Below are 17,415 nucleotides of genomic sequence, written 5' to 3'. Positions count from 1 at the left end.
TGTGTTTTATTGGTAACCTAAATATACATTTCACAGCTTAATAAGAATACAAAAATCTTAATTATCTTTTAGCCAATAATTTGTAAATCGGCAGGATCTTGTGGTGCGTCGGCAATTAGATTGGACCAAAATGTTCCATAGTTCTTTAAAATCGTTCCCCTGTAATAAATGTATGATTATTCATTTGGTGTATTTATAAAACGTCGGTTATAAATGATTTGACAGATTGAAGCTATGTATTATTATTATAAACTTATAATTATTTACATAATTTAAAATTATGTAAATAATATTTTAATTTCTTTTTCCGACGTTTCGCGTGCTCTACAGCGTGCGTGGTCACGGTGACTGAAGTCGGAAGTCGCGAAAATAGAGGACACCGTGAGTCATTTCTGCAAAAATCCGTCATCTTTTAGTCGATATCAACTTCGGGGTAATAAATACAGATAACAAACTTTTTCTACAGCTGTGATAGTTTTGACATTCAACACCTTTTGTCTTCAGTCACGAGACAGAAACGTCGGAAAAAAAATTAAATTGAAAATTATGTAAATAATTATAAGTTTATAATAATATATAGCTTCAATCCGTTTAAAAAGTGTTTTCTTAATGTGTAAAGGCTATGTTAACAAAAGACAATAGTATCGAACTTATTAATAAGAGATCAAACACGTTTTCTCAGCCACCAATAGTTTTATCGTTGTTAGAGTTGATTAATGTATATTCCTGTCTATTCAATGTATACAGAAATAGTTTGAAGAACACATTAATCTTAGGTGTTTCTTTATTAAAGAAACTTGATTACACACTACATCCGTGTTATCCTAATTCCAATATCAATATGAAAATAAACACTATCTATTTGTCTTATTCTTACGAAACATCCATAAGTTTTAGATTGGAGCGACGTCGATAATTAGTATTTCTAATAGCTTGTCACTAGTAATCAGTAATGTTGCATTTGATACTCGACCATAAAATTAATTCATAGAAGCGCACATCACATGAGGTCAACATCTTAAATGTGAAAGGCCGTACCCATATACAGATGATTTAGTTCTAGAAAACCTTAAATGGTAGAATCATAGATTTAAATAGTTAAAGAAGATTTTACTGCAAATAAGATTTGTAAATAGTTTGTCATTTAACAGATGAGCAATGATTACTGTGAGACCATGAACCAAGATTAAAGATCAACGATAATATTTTCTACGAGCTTCTGCGATTGTTATTGTATAATATAAAACTGAAATTTATTAAATACACATTCAGAACTATATTTGCAGAAAGAATACTTATTAGTTAAAGTCATCACGATAAGTGTATATTTATACGATAAATTTAGTAATGCTTGTTATATTTACTTGAAAACTTACGTGAAATACACTCTGCCATGAGAATGCTGCGGTGAACGCCATACAAGTGTAGCCCTAGATTTGTCTCGTGGATCGGCGTGTGTCACAGACGAGCATTCAGGGTGCACAGTTGTGTTGGGTGTCTTCTCCCAAGCCCCAATCCAGTCATTTGTTTCCACTGAACGTGCTTGAATGAAGAAACCCTTGAAGGTATCTACTCCTTCAATTGATACTGGAAATAAAGTTTTTATACTAATATTTGTTTGATAAAAAAAACATTGTTAACCAGACTTTAATTGGGAGCTGGTTATTCCTGTTGCACCCTAAAGTAACGACAGCTGTTCAGTAGTTTGTTTTAAACAGCTGTTGCCTTGAACATGTTCTAGCCCTTTACGGTGTCATGAAGACATATGCCAACACATTCTATAAATTTACTAGCTGATCCGTCAAACGATTTTTTGGCATATAAAGATTATTAAAGTACTAAAATTTCTATAAAAAATTGGGTTTATAATAAATATAATATAATAATATATGTTATTTAAATTAAGGGTGTATTTTTAATGACAAATTACAAAAATGTTGGGTTTGACTAACCTTATTGCATAGGGGTATAAGAACAGTTATCGACCTTATCTGAAACCCTCCTATATAAATGTTTAAGTCACTGACACGACTTTGAACTTTTATTTATTTAGATATGATTTGTTGAAGTTCATAATTATGTCGAGGTTTATTCTTCGTGAATATATACATGAAAACTTTATACAGTACGCAAGATGTCGATAAGTAGTCATTAGCACTAATTAAGAATTTTAAGAGCATAGATCAGCTGAATGATCAATCCGTGGCAGAAGTGACATATATTTCGTTATGATAGACGTAATATAATGATTTGAACGTGTAAGTACCTAAGCAAGTTTGCCATAAGTGTGTGACCTACAATAACAACGTTCTTGCGTAATATTATCGAGTGGGTTACGGACTCGTACGCAAACAGTTTTATCAATGAATTATTTTTAATGTTAGATAAACTAACTGTCAAGCAATTAAAGCGGAACACTGATAACGGTTAATAAGAAGAATTATTTAAATAGTGTAGAATTCTTGAGGATGACTCGCATCCTATCTACGCAAAATTGTTATGCGCTGCTTTTATTATGAATATCAGTAAACATTTTCGAAATTATTTTTACACAATTACTTATTAGGACTGATTTGTATACAATATAAATAATACGGTTACACAAACCTGTTTATGTTATAATATCATAATAGGAACTATGCTACTTGAATTTATTTATCATTTTCAGGATTCTGGAATACATATTATTTTCTAGATCTACTAAGTTGAGGTACATAAAGAAAAGAAACTGAATTTTAATTACCAGTGATGCGCATTCCAGGACGATACATAGCTGAAGATGCGACAAATCTGTAGGGTATTGTTGACAACGGCTGTGTCCTGTGCTGGCCGTGATTCGGCTGATTTGCACGATCCTTGACGCATGCGTCTATCGGCGCCCCATCAGGGAAACCCCCTACCCTCCAACATAACAAAAATAAAACCACTAGTCTCGATATCATTACGAAATTTATATTTTTGGTAGCCGCCAAAAGGTCCAACGTTCGACTGTGCTCGCGCAGCATTTTACGTTCACTTTTGTAACTTTGAAAGGATCTAGATTTTGAACAAGTTAAATGATTAGCTTTTACATATGTGACATGACGTGTATCCGCCCCGTTTATGTATTGGGCAACTTATATCGATTATCTAGTCGGTTTACTTAACGTGTTTCGATATTGCTATAGTTGCCGCAGTCTGTGTACCTGTTAATTCTTTGTATGACCATTATATGTTTACTGTTAAGCAAATGTCATTTAATCGGCAATAGAGTATCAATTCCAGCTTATTGAGATAATCTTTAACGGAGTAGCCATGCTAAATTACATTTAGTATGGTCAGCATAAGAATAAAACAAGATGTAAATTAAATAAAATAGTCTTGAACATTTTATTATGAGGAAAATATAAATTTTTAATTAGCTTGAATAATGAAATAACAATTAATTATATTCTACAATAACAATTTTTTCGTTTTCTTTCCTGTTAGGTGAAAGTAGTTCTGATTTCAAGGCGAGGTTGTCGTTAGTTTCCATGTATTGTATTATTTCATCTAACATATCACTATTTTCGTATTTCTTCAAGTTATCGTTATCTTCCCCAACATTCTGATATGTATTATGTTTTGGCTCTGTGTCTACTTTTGCTTTTTTATCATTTTCCATATCTTTAGCTGCCTTAGTTAGATCAATCACTGAATTGTTATAAATGCTACCATCAGGTGAAGCGCATTTCAACCAATCCGGGCAGTTAATGGACACACTTGATGCGTTAGTGAAGTTATAGTCGTTATCCAAATCGGGTCTATCTAGATAATCATATCCACCATTCACCAGACCATTGTCACCAATAGTTTCATAGACTGGATCCAGAATTTCTGCCAATCGTTCTGTAGCTTGTATTGATATGATTTCGGCGACATGTAATCTTTGTCTCATGTATGTATAGGTATCTTTCTCTTCCATGTTAGATGGCAGAGCAGTACTGTATGTGAATCGGCGGTCGGAGTTACCATCTATACTTGTGTGATAGTTCGAACCTCTTACTCGTGACACTACAGCGCTTTCTGTTTTCTTGTATGTCGCTTTTATAAGTCCGTGAACCTAAAAAAGTAATGTGTAGTCATCAGTATTGCGACGAGGGCAGTGTTAGCTTATATAACTACGGTCGTGTGTTTGTGCCGTTATTACTAGGTGCGCAAAACATTATCGTACATTGAAGGTGTCTTTAGAAGACATCGCAATTATACTGGCACATCTTAGATATATAAAAAATAAATCGACGAAACAAAGCTCAGACATAGAAGGCTTCTAGACAAGTTAGAGAAGGAAAAAACTAAAGAAGCGGATCCTGTAATCAGAGGCCAAGACCTAAACAATTGCTGCCCTACTAGATTATGCCTAAAAAATAAAACTGAAAATTTGTAAGAACTTACATGATGACATTTAATTACTGTATAATGAGTGACAATAGAAGAATGTTACCTCTTTGTTAACATAGCAATAGAGTAAAGCCACGATGAATCCCTGCAAGCCTTCTATCGTGTAGGCAATGAAATAGTATGTTTGTTCCCATACACAGTCATCGGTGCTTGGTCTGACTGCTGTAAATATGAACTGAGTACCAAATAGCGGCATCAGAAATAATGTTGCCTTTGCTGTGCTCCTAAAATATTATTGAAATATGCCTTTATATCGTTTCATATTCTAGCATTGTGTATCAGAAATTGATTTATAGTCAATATCGGAAACGTAAACAGAATACAAAAGAAATAAGATTGGTGTTTGTTCGGTTGTAGAAGGTTTTAAATATGAATGTTCTAGAAAATTACGAGATTTCTACTTAGTTCAATTATAACTCGGCACTCACTAATTACATTAATAATAATTATTATCAGTTTAACTTGGAGGCATTGGGTTCTCATTCAAACAACAGGCTTCGTGTTGAAAATTACAAACGCTTGTTGCATTAGCTGATATATAAAATGATTCGTAAAACGTCTATACTATAATTAGACTTAACGTTTATGTTATAAAATTTCATGACGTATATCACGCTGGACAGTTATATAGGTCCCTAGTTCGTTCTCTTAGAAAATTAAGTCGTTTCGGTTATGACAAGAAATACAATGAAAAAAATTATGGAGGTTGTTAACAGGCATATTTTCGAATAACAACTTAAAAAAATAGTGCAAAAGTATGTTTGACTCACAATTGGTTAGCATTTTCCGAATTGCGTATCTTAGTTAGCAACACCCTCAAGACGTCAATAAAAAGTACTGTATTCAGAAAAAGGATTAAAATTCTGGGAGCGTCAATGATCCACTGGATATGATCGACAGTGTAGACAATCCAACAAGAGTGGTCATTTTGCAGTGCCATTACTACTGACCATGCAGCCACTGGTATAATTGCGATCACTGAAGAAGTAGTTATAATCAATATAGTACAAAGGCTTCCCAGGAACATACAAGATACAAGTTTATAAGAAAGCAGCCTACCCTTACCCTAAAGGCCGGCAACGCATCCTTTAATAATATGGTATCCATGGGCTTCCGTAGTCACCTTTATAGCCGATATATGAACTTAGTTAACGTAAATTAAATATGATATTAATTGTACAGAAAAAAAACATATATTACTTTATTACACTCTCACACTATAAGCAATTTTCAGTTAAAAATTCTAATAATATATACGACTAAATCCGTAATAGTATTTTAAAATGTTTCGGAATATAGAATTTAATTGTTTTTATTTTACCGAAAACCTAATGCTTTTTAAGTGTGTTGTCACTATTTTCGTGATAGCTAAAACAATTTCACACTAATGGCATATCAATAAGACTAACACCTCGACATCCGTCGTTCCACAACTGAGCGTTTTCTAAGGCAGTTTTTGCTACCACTATGTGGAACCAGCTGCCCACTGAAGTATTTCCGAAACAATTCGACTAAGGGTCCTTCAAGAAAAGAGCGTACCAATTCTTGAAAGGCCGGCAACGCACTTGCGAGTCTTCTGGCAATGTGAGTGTCCATGGGTGGCGGTATCGCTTAACATCAGGTGAGCCTCTTTCCCGTTTGCCTCCTATTACATTTAAAAAAAACTACATATTTTTAGTATAAAAAATGTGTATAATATGTAATATTTTATATATATACAATAATATTTTATTATATACTAAAATCTTAGAACTTACCTGCTCCGATCCCATACAACCATGCAATTTGCAATTTTCTCCTAAACACGGCAACTATAAGCCGGTGCAGATATATGCCCTCCACTAACATACATATAAACACAGCGTTACCCGCTACACGTTCTGCTACAGCCAACGCTCTGCACGCTACGCCATTCAGAGACAAAACAGTGTCTCCAGTTGTTGTTAGCTCATCTACATACACCTTACACCGAAAAATAATAATATAAGCGTTAAGAATGAGTCAGATTCAAATTCCAGATAAATTAACAGTTTGTTCGAATGGACTTATTATTCTGTTTTTTTTTGTTGTTGTAAATATTCGTAGTGGTTAGTGTTCGTAGTCGTTTTAGTCTTAATAAAGAAAACCCACTCGGAAACATTTCAGATTTGTGAGTCTCCATGGGCGGCATATCCATCGATGAACCTTCATAGCTAACCCCTAACAGTAGATTTAAGTAGAGAGTAGTGTTGGCTTGAGCTTGGGTCTCACCTTCAGGTCTTCCGTTTGAACCTCAGACCTCACCCTCACAGCCGTAATTCAAACGCAGCTAATGGTAACTTTTTAAAAGCGCGCTGCACTTTACACTCATTGGGACGCTGAAATTATTAAATGTAATAGAAACTTATTTCATATGGACTTACCTCACTCCTGCTGACGATGACCAAAACGTTCCGAATCACAATAGCTATCAAAAGATTCCTATGCAACGCCACTCTTGTTATCCTAAGTCTCTTGTAAAAGAAGAAAATGAATATGGCCGGTATACAGCAGGCAATCGAAAACGATAGCATAGCGATATAAAAACGATATCTTCGCAAAAGACGCGGTGTTATGCTACACGTTGTGTAGTCCGTTTGAAGCTCCCATGTTCCATTTTCAAAGCATCTCTTACTGCTGAAGTCTATAAAATACCGATTGTCTATGAAAAGTGAATTAGTGTGTGTTACCATGGTTACGGTAGCTTTAGTCCAAGTTTAATTATAAGATTGTGAAAAGTTCGTTAGTATTTGCTGTTGGAAAAGTAAATGGGTCTCTCTGCATCTTCTACCGCATTTACCATGGGGAGTGTTCAGAAGAGTTTTTCGGTCTAATACCTGCAGCTGAGTTTCATTATCGGACGTCAAGGCAAAATACAAAATACCATCCGTATCACCTCGACGTCCGTCGTTCCACAACTGAGCTGTTTCTAAGGCAGTTTATGCCGCGCACCACGTCTTTGTGGAACCAGCTGCCCACTGAAGTATTTCCAAACTAATTCGCCTTAGGGTTCTTCAAGAAAAGAGCGTACCAATTCTTGAAAGGCTGGCAACCGGCGAGCCTTCTGGCAATGTGAGTGTCCATGGGTAATGGTATAACTTAACATCAGGTGAGCCTCCTGCCCGTTTGCATATATATTAATACATATTAAGCTTAACACTGGCCACAAAATACAAGTTTTGTTCTCGGGATACAAATAAAGGCAATATTTAGAAAGCAGCCGCCAATGGCCGGGGACCATTTTATAAGGACTAAATTATCTTGTAGCACAAAATTACATGTAATCTAATATGAGGTTTATTTCATTAGTATAAACACGTTTCATGTCTGCTGAACTAATTATGAAGAACGTTTATGTAGAAAAATGGAAAGACCAAGGGTATTTTTTTTCTTTATATAGGCTGCCTAATAGCTTTCTGCTCCCCCTTCACAATTTACTGGCTTCTGAAGTCATCTTCCGAAGAGTAAGAGATGCTACTGAGATCTAACATGTAGTTGATTCACACACATTCTTTCATTCACTCACGTGCACCTACACGCTCATTCATACACTCAAGCGTGTTACGCGTCGCGTAAGCTGTTAAGAATTAGGAGAACAATTTGTTGTAAAAAGTTAAATTTTTTTAAACTAAAATAAATATCTTAAATTTGTTATGGAAGAGCTGGGAACCCTGGCAAAGGTATTTTTTCTCTAAAGGGTTCTACACTGTAATGCATATCTACTCATAATAAATAAACACTGTTTTATTTTATTTTAATGCAATGTCAGCCAGTTTCAACTTACGGTTGCAAGATGGGCCCGAACTGGAGTAAGCAAATTCAGAGCAAACAGCACTGGCCACTGTACCATTTTGAGCTGAGTCCCAACACGTCCACCCGTCAAAGGTCGTTTCGCAAACATTGTTTTCTGTTTGGATAGGATTTAAATTATTTTCCGGCTTAATTAGACATCATTTTATATATTTTATGAATAAAGGCGTTTTTTGACTTAATTGTACAGTGACTTATAAATACTACGAAAAATACGATTTTAAATAGAAATAAAACTATTTTTTTAGTTATACTCGTTAAAATGTCTCATGTAGTCTTTGGGATAACTATTATTTAGGTTTGTTTATTTAAATGTATTATAAAACAGATTTTATTTCAATGTATAGTTCTCCCATGTACTAGAGACGTTACGAGATAAGTAGATAAGCTCATTATTTATATGCAGCTAGGTTAAGTATTAAAAACACATTTCGTCTCATCGATTTTCGAAATCTAATGATTTTAGATTGGAGAGTTCGCACTAATGCGATAATAAATTTCAGATTCTATACTAATTGAAATACTTGAGCAAAGATGACCGCGTTAATATTGTTTATTAACTTAATAGATTAAACTAGCGATGTAGGTAAAAAAAATATTACATGACAAGAACAGAAATTTGGCAGTACTACAGTGCCTTAGCTTTAACGTGCCTGATGGTGTCAGAATGCAACATCATCCCCGTTACTTCTTATGCACCGCTAGGCTAGCTAACTTCTAAAAAGGGCACAATAGTCAACGAATTAGAGTTTAACGGACCTTTTTTATTGTCCGTTGAGTTAACTCTGTCTCTCTGTCAGTTCTAGTATGTTCTAGTGTTAGTGCATGTATTATATAGCATGTTTTTCCTAATGAATTTCTTGTTTGTTTTATGTTTTGTGAGTGATTTTTTATCGGTTATGCATTCTTGTTGATTTTGGGTCACCTGTTAGGACAAGATTATTTGTAAATAAAAACTAATCTTTATCATTTGTTAATATGTAATTAAAATTATAATCTTTAACGCCTATGACAAAAGAATTGCACGTCTGCACAACGTTGAGTGGAGGCTGTACAACGGAGTCTCAAAAAATGATAGTACGAAACATGTACTGTAGAAAATATGCCAAGATTATAGGATATCAAGGGAAAGTACCGTAAAAATCGTAGATAATTTAACTTCGGCAGTTTCATTTGCTTTTTTTTCAATTTGAATAAAATGATTAATTTCACGTTATTCCTTACGTTAAATATACTATGTAACTTAAGAAGAATTATTACTTATTGTCCAATATCTTCAGCATCAAAAAAATGTGTTTCTTTTCACGTTTGAGTGGGTTCGATTCCCAGACGAGACAAGTAAATTTTAACGTACTCTTCCTTGATGTCCCAAATTCTTGGGACGCCCTGTAGATATAATATAATCGATATTAGATCCTTATATTGAAATCTTTCAATAAAAAATTAATAAACATTTCGTTTACATTCTCAAGGTATAAAATTTATGAACAAACCAGTTCCATCTCCCATGAAATTGCTACAACAATCCATAGCTTGATAAAAACATCTTTCCCACCGACCGTGACCTGATGGTACCAAGGCATCTCGTACCGCTATTGCTACCTCTTCGAGGGCAGGATCAAATGGATAACAGCCGCATGAGCCGTCCTCTTTAACCTTAATAAACGTTTGACTCAAAATATGATTTATGGATGTTTTTTATAAAATAGGAAGAGAAACTTTTACTTCTGTTTTACTGATTTTTCGTACTCTATTTGTCTAATTTTGTCTTAAAATCCATTTGACTTTCGTAATTCCAAGTAAAAGGTTTAAGATAATTGAGTTACGCGGAATTATAGAGTCTTGGCCTCAGATTACATGGAATTTATCATTTTATAAAGTATGTGTGTGCCTGACATATGTCAAGATTTTATCTAAGACATGGCAGTTTCCTCACGATGTTTTCCTTAAACGTAAAGCGTTAAAAACAAGAAAAGTCTATTGTTAGATAGCCAATATACGCTTAAACTAATACACACTGTTCAATCTATTAAAAGGAAACAAGGACTTACTACTTCTAAGCACGGAGCGAAGAGGTTTCCATAAACACACCCAGCATTGAGGTTCAAAGGGTTAGAACCATTGACATACAGGAAATCTGGGGTGAAGAGTAGGCATCCTCGTCCGGCAACCCATCGGTACACTTGTTCGTGGTATCTGACATTACGGAAATTACATGTCTTACCAGCTTCTGAGGGGATTGTGTCGGGGGGTTCCTGGAAATTCAATGACAATGGACATTGACAAGAATTGTCAAAAAGATATTAATTGCTATTGCTTGAGTTTGTATAAAGAATACGTCATAAATTTTTGTACAAATCACAATTATAAGAAATTCTTTGAATTGGATCAAATTCGAGGTTATTGGTAAGTATGGCATCTACCTTCTCGTTGCTTAATGTTAGTGTTTTCTTTTAAATATGATGTGCCTTTATTTCAGACACTAAATATTTAATCGGTAAATAAATATAACTAATCCAAAAATATAATCTTAAACATATTATTACTACGATGCATAACGTGGACTGGAATAAACTCGTGCAAAGTAAATCAAAGCAGTAAAAACCTAAGCATCTACCTCTTGAGTATGCATACATACACTACATATAATATAACAGAATCTAAATATAGTGGATGGAGTTTAAGTTTTACCTCACAGATATAAATATTGGGCTTTTCACAAGCGAGCTGTGCATTAGTTCGCAGTGCCACTCGAGGGCTACGTTGGTGCCAAACACTTAAGTCCACACTCACGGGGTTGAGGCCGTCGTAAGCGCCACCCTAGACAGCAAAAATAAACTTTTCTATTTTTAGAAAACCAACACATTTCACATACCTGTTGTAGCATTGTGTGCTTTTACAACAAGTAACATGAGATTCTGTAAACATTTAAAAATTCCGAGACAGTTCTACACAACAACACAACAAAGACGAATTTGATATAATATGCAAACAGACCTGCCATCGGCATATTCGAGTTCTCAGTTGTTGGAATTTGATTTTTAGATTGAAATCATACGATAAAACGCTACAAGCTTTTGTGTAAGTTGTATAGTTATAGTAGATATTCTTATTTTATATTACCTAAGTATATATTTCTACCTAGAATTTGTTTTTCTAAAGACATTAACCATACCTGTTGAACAAGCCACAACAAAACGAATATCCAAGATTTATAAGACCCAAACATTATGTATCACGAAATTTTTACACAGAAAATCCATAATGACGTATAAACACTTTTTGTTCACAAATAATTAGTAAATCACTGCTTATGTATCTAAGGCGTGTTATACACATAGCACGAGACAAAATCATAACAGCCTTTGTTGATTGTGAACTGAAAATTATTTTCTCTGCGACCACGTCAATTGTGCTAAACAGTGTTTACAAATTATCTAGAGGACAATCAATTGTTATCAGAAATTAATCACTAAATATGCTGTGATTGAAATAGCGACTAAAAAGTCTTATCATTTGAATGTCAAGTTTTGTGTTACATTTAATAATCTAATTAGTGAAATATTCGTATTTTAATTAACTGTAATTTAAAATTTAAAGTTCTCCTCAAACCTCTTACAGTTTTATAATAAGAAATATAATTTCTCTTATAATAAATTGTTTATTTTTTACTAATAGTTTAGTAAAAAATCGTATTTCATACTACACTTAATCATATGAATTGAAAAGGCTTAATTTTAGTATAACTAATTATTTCATTTGTAAAAATAATTTTAAATTTTCTAACATTAATCATAAATTAATATAATCTTAACCTAAACTGTACTTAATAATAATGAATTGTAATTACTATGTTTCTATTTAACCATAATGGTTTCAGTTTTCTAGTAAATCACAACGTTATTTTAACATTCATACTTATAATTCAAAAGCTAAATGAAATTAAAATACTGGCTACACAAAAAATATAGTTTGTAATTCTACACACATGTTCCGTGCTATGCGCACTCATGTAAGATTTAGTTTCGGCTAATTAGGTTCCAAAATGGGACATACGAATGTGTAATAATCTGAACAGGAAGTGTTGTTTGGACATTACTTGTTATAACATAATAAACTTGGAACATCAACATTTTGAAATCAGAAATAAAAACATTTGCAATCTTGACACGTGTTTAGTGAGTGTCGCGACTCCATAGCACAAATCACTATTAATCATTAGTAAGATAAAGTCATTTCCTTTATCACTCATCCATAATATTTACAATACTAGACCACTATCTAAGGGAAAGTATGCACGTTTTAATGTCATCTATCATGAGAATATATGCCACAGTGAACCTAACAATAAATGATAAGTGGATATTTCCAGATTCGATTTGATTTTTGACCTCATAGTGACTTCACGATTTGAATGATTTAATGTTTCGATAATTTTTTTAACATTGAATTTGTATTCATTAAAATTTACTGATTAATTTAATATAAAATGAATATATATTACTCAACTTACTAATAGTCCGGTAGTATCATAGACATACACTGGACTCTATGGTACGCCATTATCATTATTAATTGGCTTAAAGGTCTCGTTACCAGGCCATAAAATTATTTAAAAAAAAAAACATTATTAATTATCATTGTAATACGATTACAATAAACCTCAAATAAGTTTTTGTTTCGAATTCCGGTCGCTAAGAATATCACACTAACACTTCTCGACCTAAAACACTCGGGCCATCGGGCATGCCAGTCAGTGCTTAGACTGCTCGAGGCTCCTCCTGTTAGGTCAGACAAAGAACAGCAACATCCTTTCTCTACATGTTCTTTACAGTAATTAATATACGTAGTTGGTCCCAAAGTTCTGTGACTGGCACATTATTTTTAAATTTCGAATATGATTTTATAATAAAAATATTGCATTATATTTTTGAATGTTTGACTATAGTTTTAAAACAAAAAACAAAAATAATCACTTTCCTTAATTTTTCACGATGGACATTGAAAGAAAACCAAATAACTGTTAAAACGCAATAGCGTTGCCCGCTGTGGGCACTCGCCGAGTACCATTTTCAAGTTGCTCAAAATTTTGAATATAACGCTAAGGTGTGTACGGTACACAACCGTACTCTTGATAGGTACAATGAAATCTCCAGTGAGGACAAGAAAAGAACTGGCCAACACGCTATTCGCGGGACTTTGGACTCTGCACATGCACACAAAGCCAAGACCACAAGCCTGGTTTGAGCGTCAAAACATCGACTTAATTAGACATGAGCCTTCCTCTAGTCCGGACCTTAATCCTTTTCACTATAAAATTTGGGAGGTCTTATAGAGGAAGGACTGTGATAAACCCCATAAAAATTTGGAGAGTCTGAAGTCATCTTCAGTCAGTCACTGTGATAGAAGACTGGCCGCGGCGCTTGAGAGCCTATATTAAAAATAAGGGAGGTCATTTCGAATAATTTTATACTATATCCTTAATTAATGTTCTATGAATTGAAATATCATTCATTAAAACCTGATCAGTACTTTTGTTTTTATCATTATTTCCATTTATGACAGAACTTTGGGACCGACTACGTATATTGATAAGAGAACATGGGCATATTTGTACCAATAGGAAAAAAATATTAAACATTCCAGCTACTGCTCTTGTCTATTAAATCATAATATAGAATAATACTCATAAAGGGTCACATACATTCAAATATTATTTTTAATTTTGTTGATTTGTCTATGAATAAGTGCAGTACTTGGTTACAATTCCGACTAGTGTTTTGAATGCGTTAGGATTAGCGATTTTTTGCGCAATTTTTACTACCGCAAATTTCTAATTACTATATATTGTAGGTAACACTGCAAGTTGACGGAACGACTGAGAAGTGGGCCAGTGGGCCCATTCTTTCTTAGGGGTCTCTTCTATGGCATTTTCGAACGCTTTCACCACATCTTCAGGGCTTTTATCTTTAGTTCTTGGGTATTAATGAAAGTCACAGGGCGCCAGGTCAGGACTGTATGGCGGATGACTCATTATCTCGACACCTGCCATAGTCAAATATTCACCAGTCCATGCGAAGGTGTTTCTGGTCATCGGTTAAAGTATGGGGAATCCATCTGGTACACAGCTTCCTGACGTTTAAATGTTCGTGTAATATTTTTTGACTCATGCCAATGCCTAAGCTTGCCCGTATCTGTTAATAGGTCACTCTCTTATCTTCCTCTATCATGCGTCGCACAACACTGATGTTATCTTCAGTAGCCACTGTTAAAAGACGTCAATAACGCGGATCATCATTGAGATTGCTAAGTTCACGCTTAAACTCGTTAAACCAATTGTAAATAGTGGTACGAGATGAACTTCATTAAAAAAGCTAATCGCTGCCTATCATAGTTTTGTTGTTGAGTATGCCCACAACGAAAGTCATAATAAATCATTGCCGAAAATTTTCTCGCTTTAGGTTCATTTTCACGTGTAACAAGACTTTTAGATTTGCCGCCAATTCACAAAAACAAATGACAAACGAATGCAATAGTAACATTAAGTTACCAAAGAGTTCTAAAATTGAAATTCAAAAAAGTTTTCATTAGCAATGTTTCTAACTGGCCCGTTCTAAACATTTTCAGTCTTACCCACGTATTAGTAATATTTGTTTAATAACTCATAATATCAAAATATCTATTTTTGACTCCGAAACAAAAGCAATAATATTTAAAGTAACGTTAATGCGAACTTGCGGAATCTGAATACAATTTTGTTTAAACAGATAGTTGCTATTTTACAATTTTTCAAATACATCTTTATAATATGGTACATTTGCTATCGTAGTTTTTGACGGACCTAACTGGAAATGTATATGAATTAGGGCAATTTTTTTTAAAAGAGGAATTTAAATATTTTATACCTAGTTTTATACACTCAAAACGAACGCTGGATTGTTGTACGTGTTGGGTTAGCCCCAAACATATTAGGTTGGGGAAAAAGTTTCTTCGCATTTTTTAAGAAATTTTTTTTAATATAGTTTATTTAGATTTAACTAAAGTATGTAGTTACTATTTTGTTCGATAACTTTTTGCCATCTTGTAGGCAGGGCTATATAAATTTTGGGGTTTCTGATCAAATTACCACGACAATAGGTTTTGGCAGTCCTCTCGTGATGTGAGTGTCCATGGGCGGAGGTATCGCTTCACATCAGGTGAGCCTCTTACCCGTTTGCCTGCTATTACATTTAAAATAAAACAGCTGAAAGAATTCTGAAGAGACCGAAACAGGTGGAAATCTGAAAGTACAAGGTCAAGACTATACGGCGAATGCATTGCACGGCATGCAACACATCCCTACCAAGCTCTTTAATTTTTGCTGAGTGGCTAAAGATGTGTGATCATGATTTAGCGTTATCATGATGAAAAACCACACCCCTTCTGTTGATTAATTTCAGCCGCTTCCTCTCAACTTCTTGCTTTAATCTCATCAGTTTTTCGCAGTAGAGTTCAGAATCCATAGTCTTGTCTGGTGGTAACAGCTCATAATAAATAATGCCCTTCTGAACAATCCCACCACAGATTTACCCAGCATCAGATTTACCACCTTCACCTTTAGCATCACCAACCCACCCCGGGTTTTGCCACAGTCTGTGATGCCTGACCGGCCTTTGCACCTTGACCTTTTTCGCACGTTCTTGTTGTATGTGATCCACTTTTCATCACCAGTTATCAGCTTCTTCAAAAATGGTTCGGTTTCATTACGTCTTATTAAAGAATCACAAATAAGTACACGGTTCATTAGGTTTCTTACCGTGAGCTCTTAAGGTACCCAAATATCGAGCTTATTGTGTACCCAGTTTTTTTCAAATGCGCTATTACTGTTTTATGGTCAATTCCCAGTTCTTCGGCTACGTCGTAACTACTGATATGCCGATCTTGCTCCATTTTTTCAAAAACGGCATCCATTTTATTTAATAGGGCGACTAGAGCGACGTGCCGCTCTGGTCGTATTGACATCAAAGTTTTCGGATTGAAAACGCTTAAACCAAATTTGTGATACTCACAGACACTGCCAACTGCAAGTCCATAAACATCGCAAATTTGTTTCGCGGCGTGCGTTGCATTTTTACCTTTTTTGTAGTGTAATTTAAAAATTTATCGAATTTCTTCATTAGATTCACTCATCTTGACAGTACGAAAATTAATAAAAAACACACATTTTCCTAATTTGAATTTTGAATTATCTTCATTAAAATTTAAACTTTTTATGATACCACAACCAGCCTGATACAAATAGTAGCATATAGCCTAAGAGATTTTATTACAAGTTCATACATACTATAATGCGAAAAGACTTTTTCCCCAACCTAATATGCGCCAAAGCAGACGTTACCACAGGTGAGCAACAAAAAACAAAAATGCCGTTGTTATGTCAGAACTCATATACAAATAAGTAGCAATCTGTGCACTCGTCTATTGCTCTCAATAATTGATGGAAGCTACAGACAAATTTTTTACCTTGCCACATACTGAAATAGATAACATCGGGACAGTATTTAATGGTTTTTTTAAAGAATGTGTTAGATACCAAATGGTCAACATATTACGCAATCTATAAAAACATTTGTTCATTGATTATCTTCTTAAATGGCTTTGTTTTTTTCTTAATTTTTGATTAAATAAATTATCAGTATTATTGTTTTATGATTGCCTCTTTAATCTGAGGTCACGGCCTGGATACTGGTATATTTTTTATTATTCCTGATATCATTGCAGTTTCATAACATAAACATTTTTTTAGTTATATAATTAATATAGACCCATTTTAAATACACATATATAAATTGAGGTTCAAATAGATAGAGGATATTTAATAAATAACGTGTACTATCCCCAGGATTCCTTGTGTCAGCTAGCAGCCAGTATCTTCCTTTGTTATATGTTAACTGTACTTGAAATTTTTTTATATTCAAAACAATTTATAATTAATCTATTGTGTACAATAAGAATATTTTCTGTATCAGCATAGGACAGGTTGACGAGATGTTGTTTAAGATTTTTAGTAAATATTTGTAAAGTAGTTAAAGATGAAAATAAAGTGCGCTAATGAAATGATTAAAATATGATAATTTAAAAGGAAAATGGTCGATAATATATCTATGCTCTATTCAATTGTCCATTGGT

The 17,415-nt window shown here is 34.0% G+C and overlaps 2 protein-coding genes across 2 annotated transcripts; both read right to left on the bottom strand.

Moving 5' to 3' along the window:
* Positions 1-22: 22 nt before the first annotated feature.
* LOC123707562 (putative defense protein 3) lies at positions 23-3,100 on the bottom strand. Its single transcript, XM_045657698.1, has 3 exons — positions 2,744-3,100; positions 1,377-1,587; positions 23-159 (listed from the first exon to the last, which is right to left on the bottom strand). The coding sequence occupies exons 1-3, from the start codon at positions 3,003-3,005 to the stop codon at positions 69-71; spliced, it is 564 nt and encodes a 187-aa protein (XP_045513654.1). The 5' UTR covers positions 3,006-3,100; the 3' UTR covers positions 23-68.
* Positions 3,101-3,373: 273 nt separating this feature from the next.
* LOC123714861 (parathyroid hormone/parathyroid hormone-related peptide receptor-like) lies at positions 3,374-11,750 on the bottom strand. Its single transcript, XM_045669480.1, has 10 exons — positions 11,423-11,750; positions 10,939-11,067; positions 10,299-10,502; positions 9,741-9,903; positions 8,222-8,344; positions 6,822-7,081; positions 6,177-6,381; positions 5,190-5,397; positions 4,463-4,643; positions 3,374-4,081 (listed from the first exon to the last, which is right to left on the bottom strand). The coding sequence occupies exons 1-10, from the start codon at positions 11,474-11,476 to the stop codon at positions 3,422-3,424; spliced, it is 2,187 nt and encodes a 728-aa protein (XP_045525436.1). The 5' UTR covers positions 11,477-11,750; the 3' UTR covers positions 3,374-3,421.
* Positions 11,751-17,415: the final 5,665 nt, after the last annotated feature.

This window comes from Pieris brassicae, chromosome 1, assembly GCF_905147105.1.
Source record: "Pieris brassicae chromosome 1, ilPieBrab1.1, whole genome shotgun sequence".
NCBI lineage: Eukaryota > Metazoa > Arthropoda > Insecta > Lepidoptera > Pieridae > Pieris > Pieris brassicae.
This window is presented reverse-complemented; position numbering and strand designations above follow the sequence as displayed.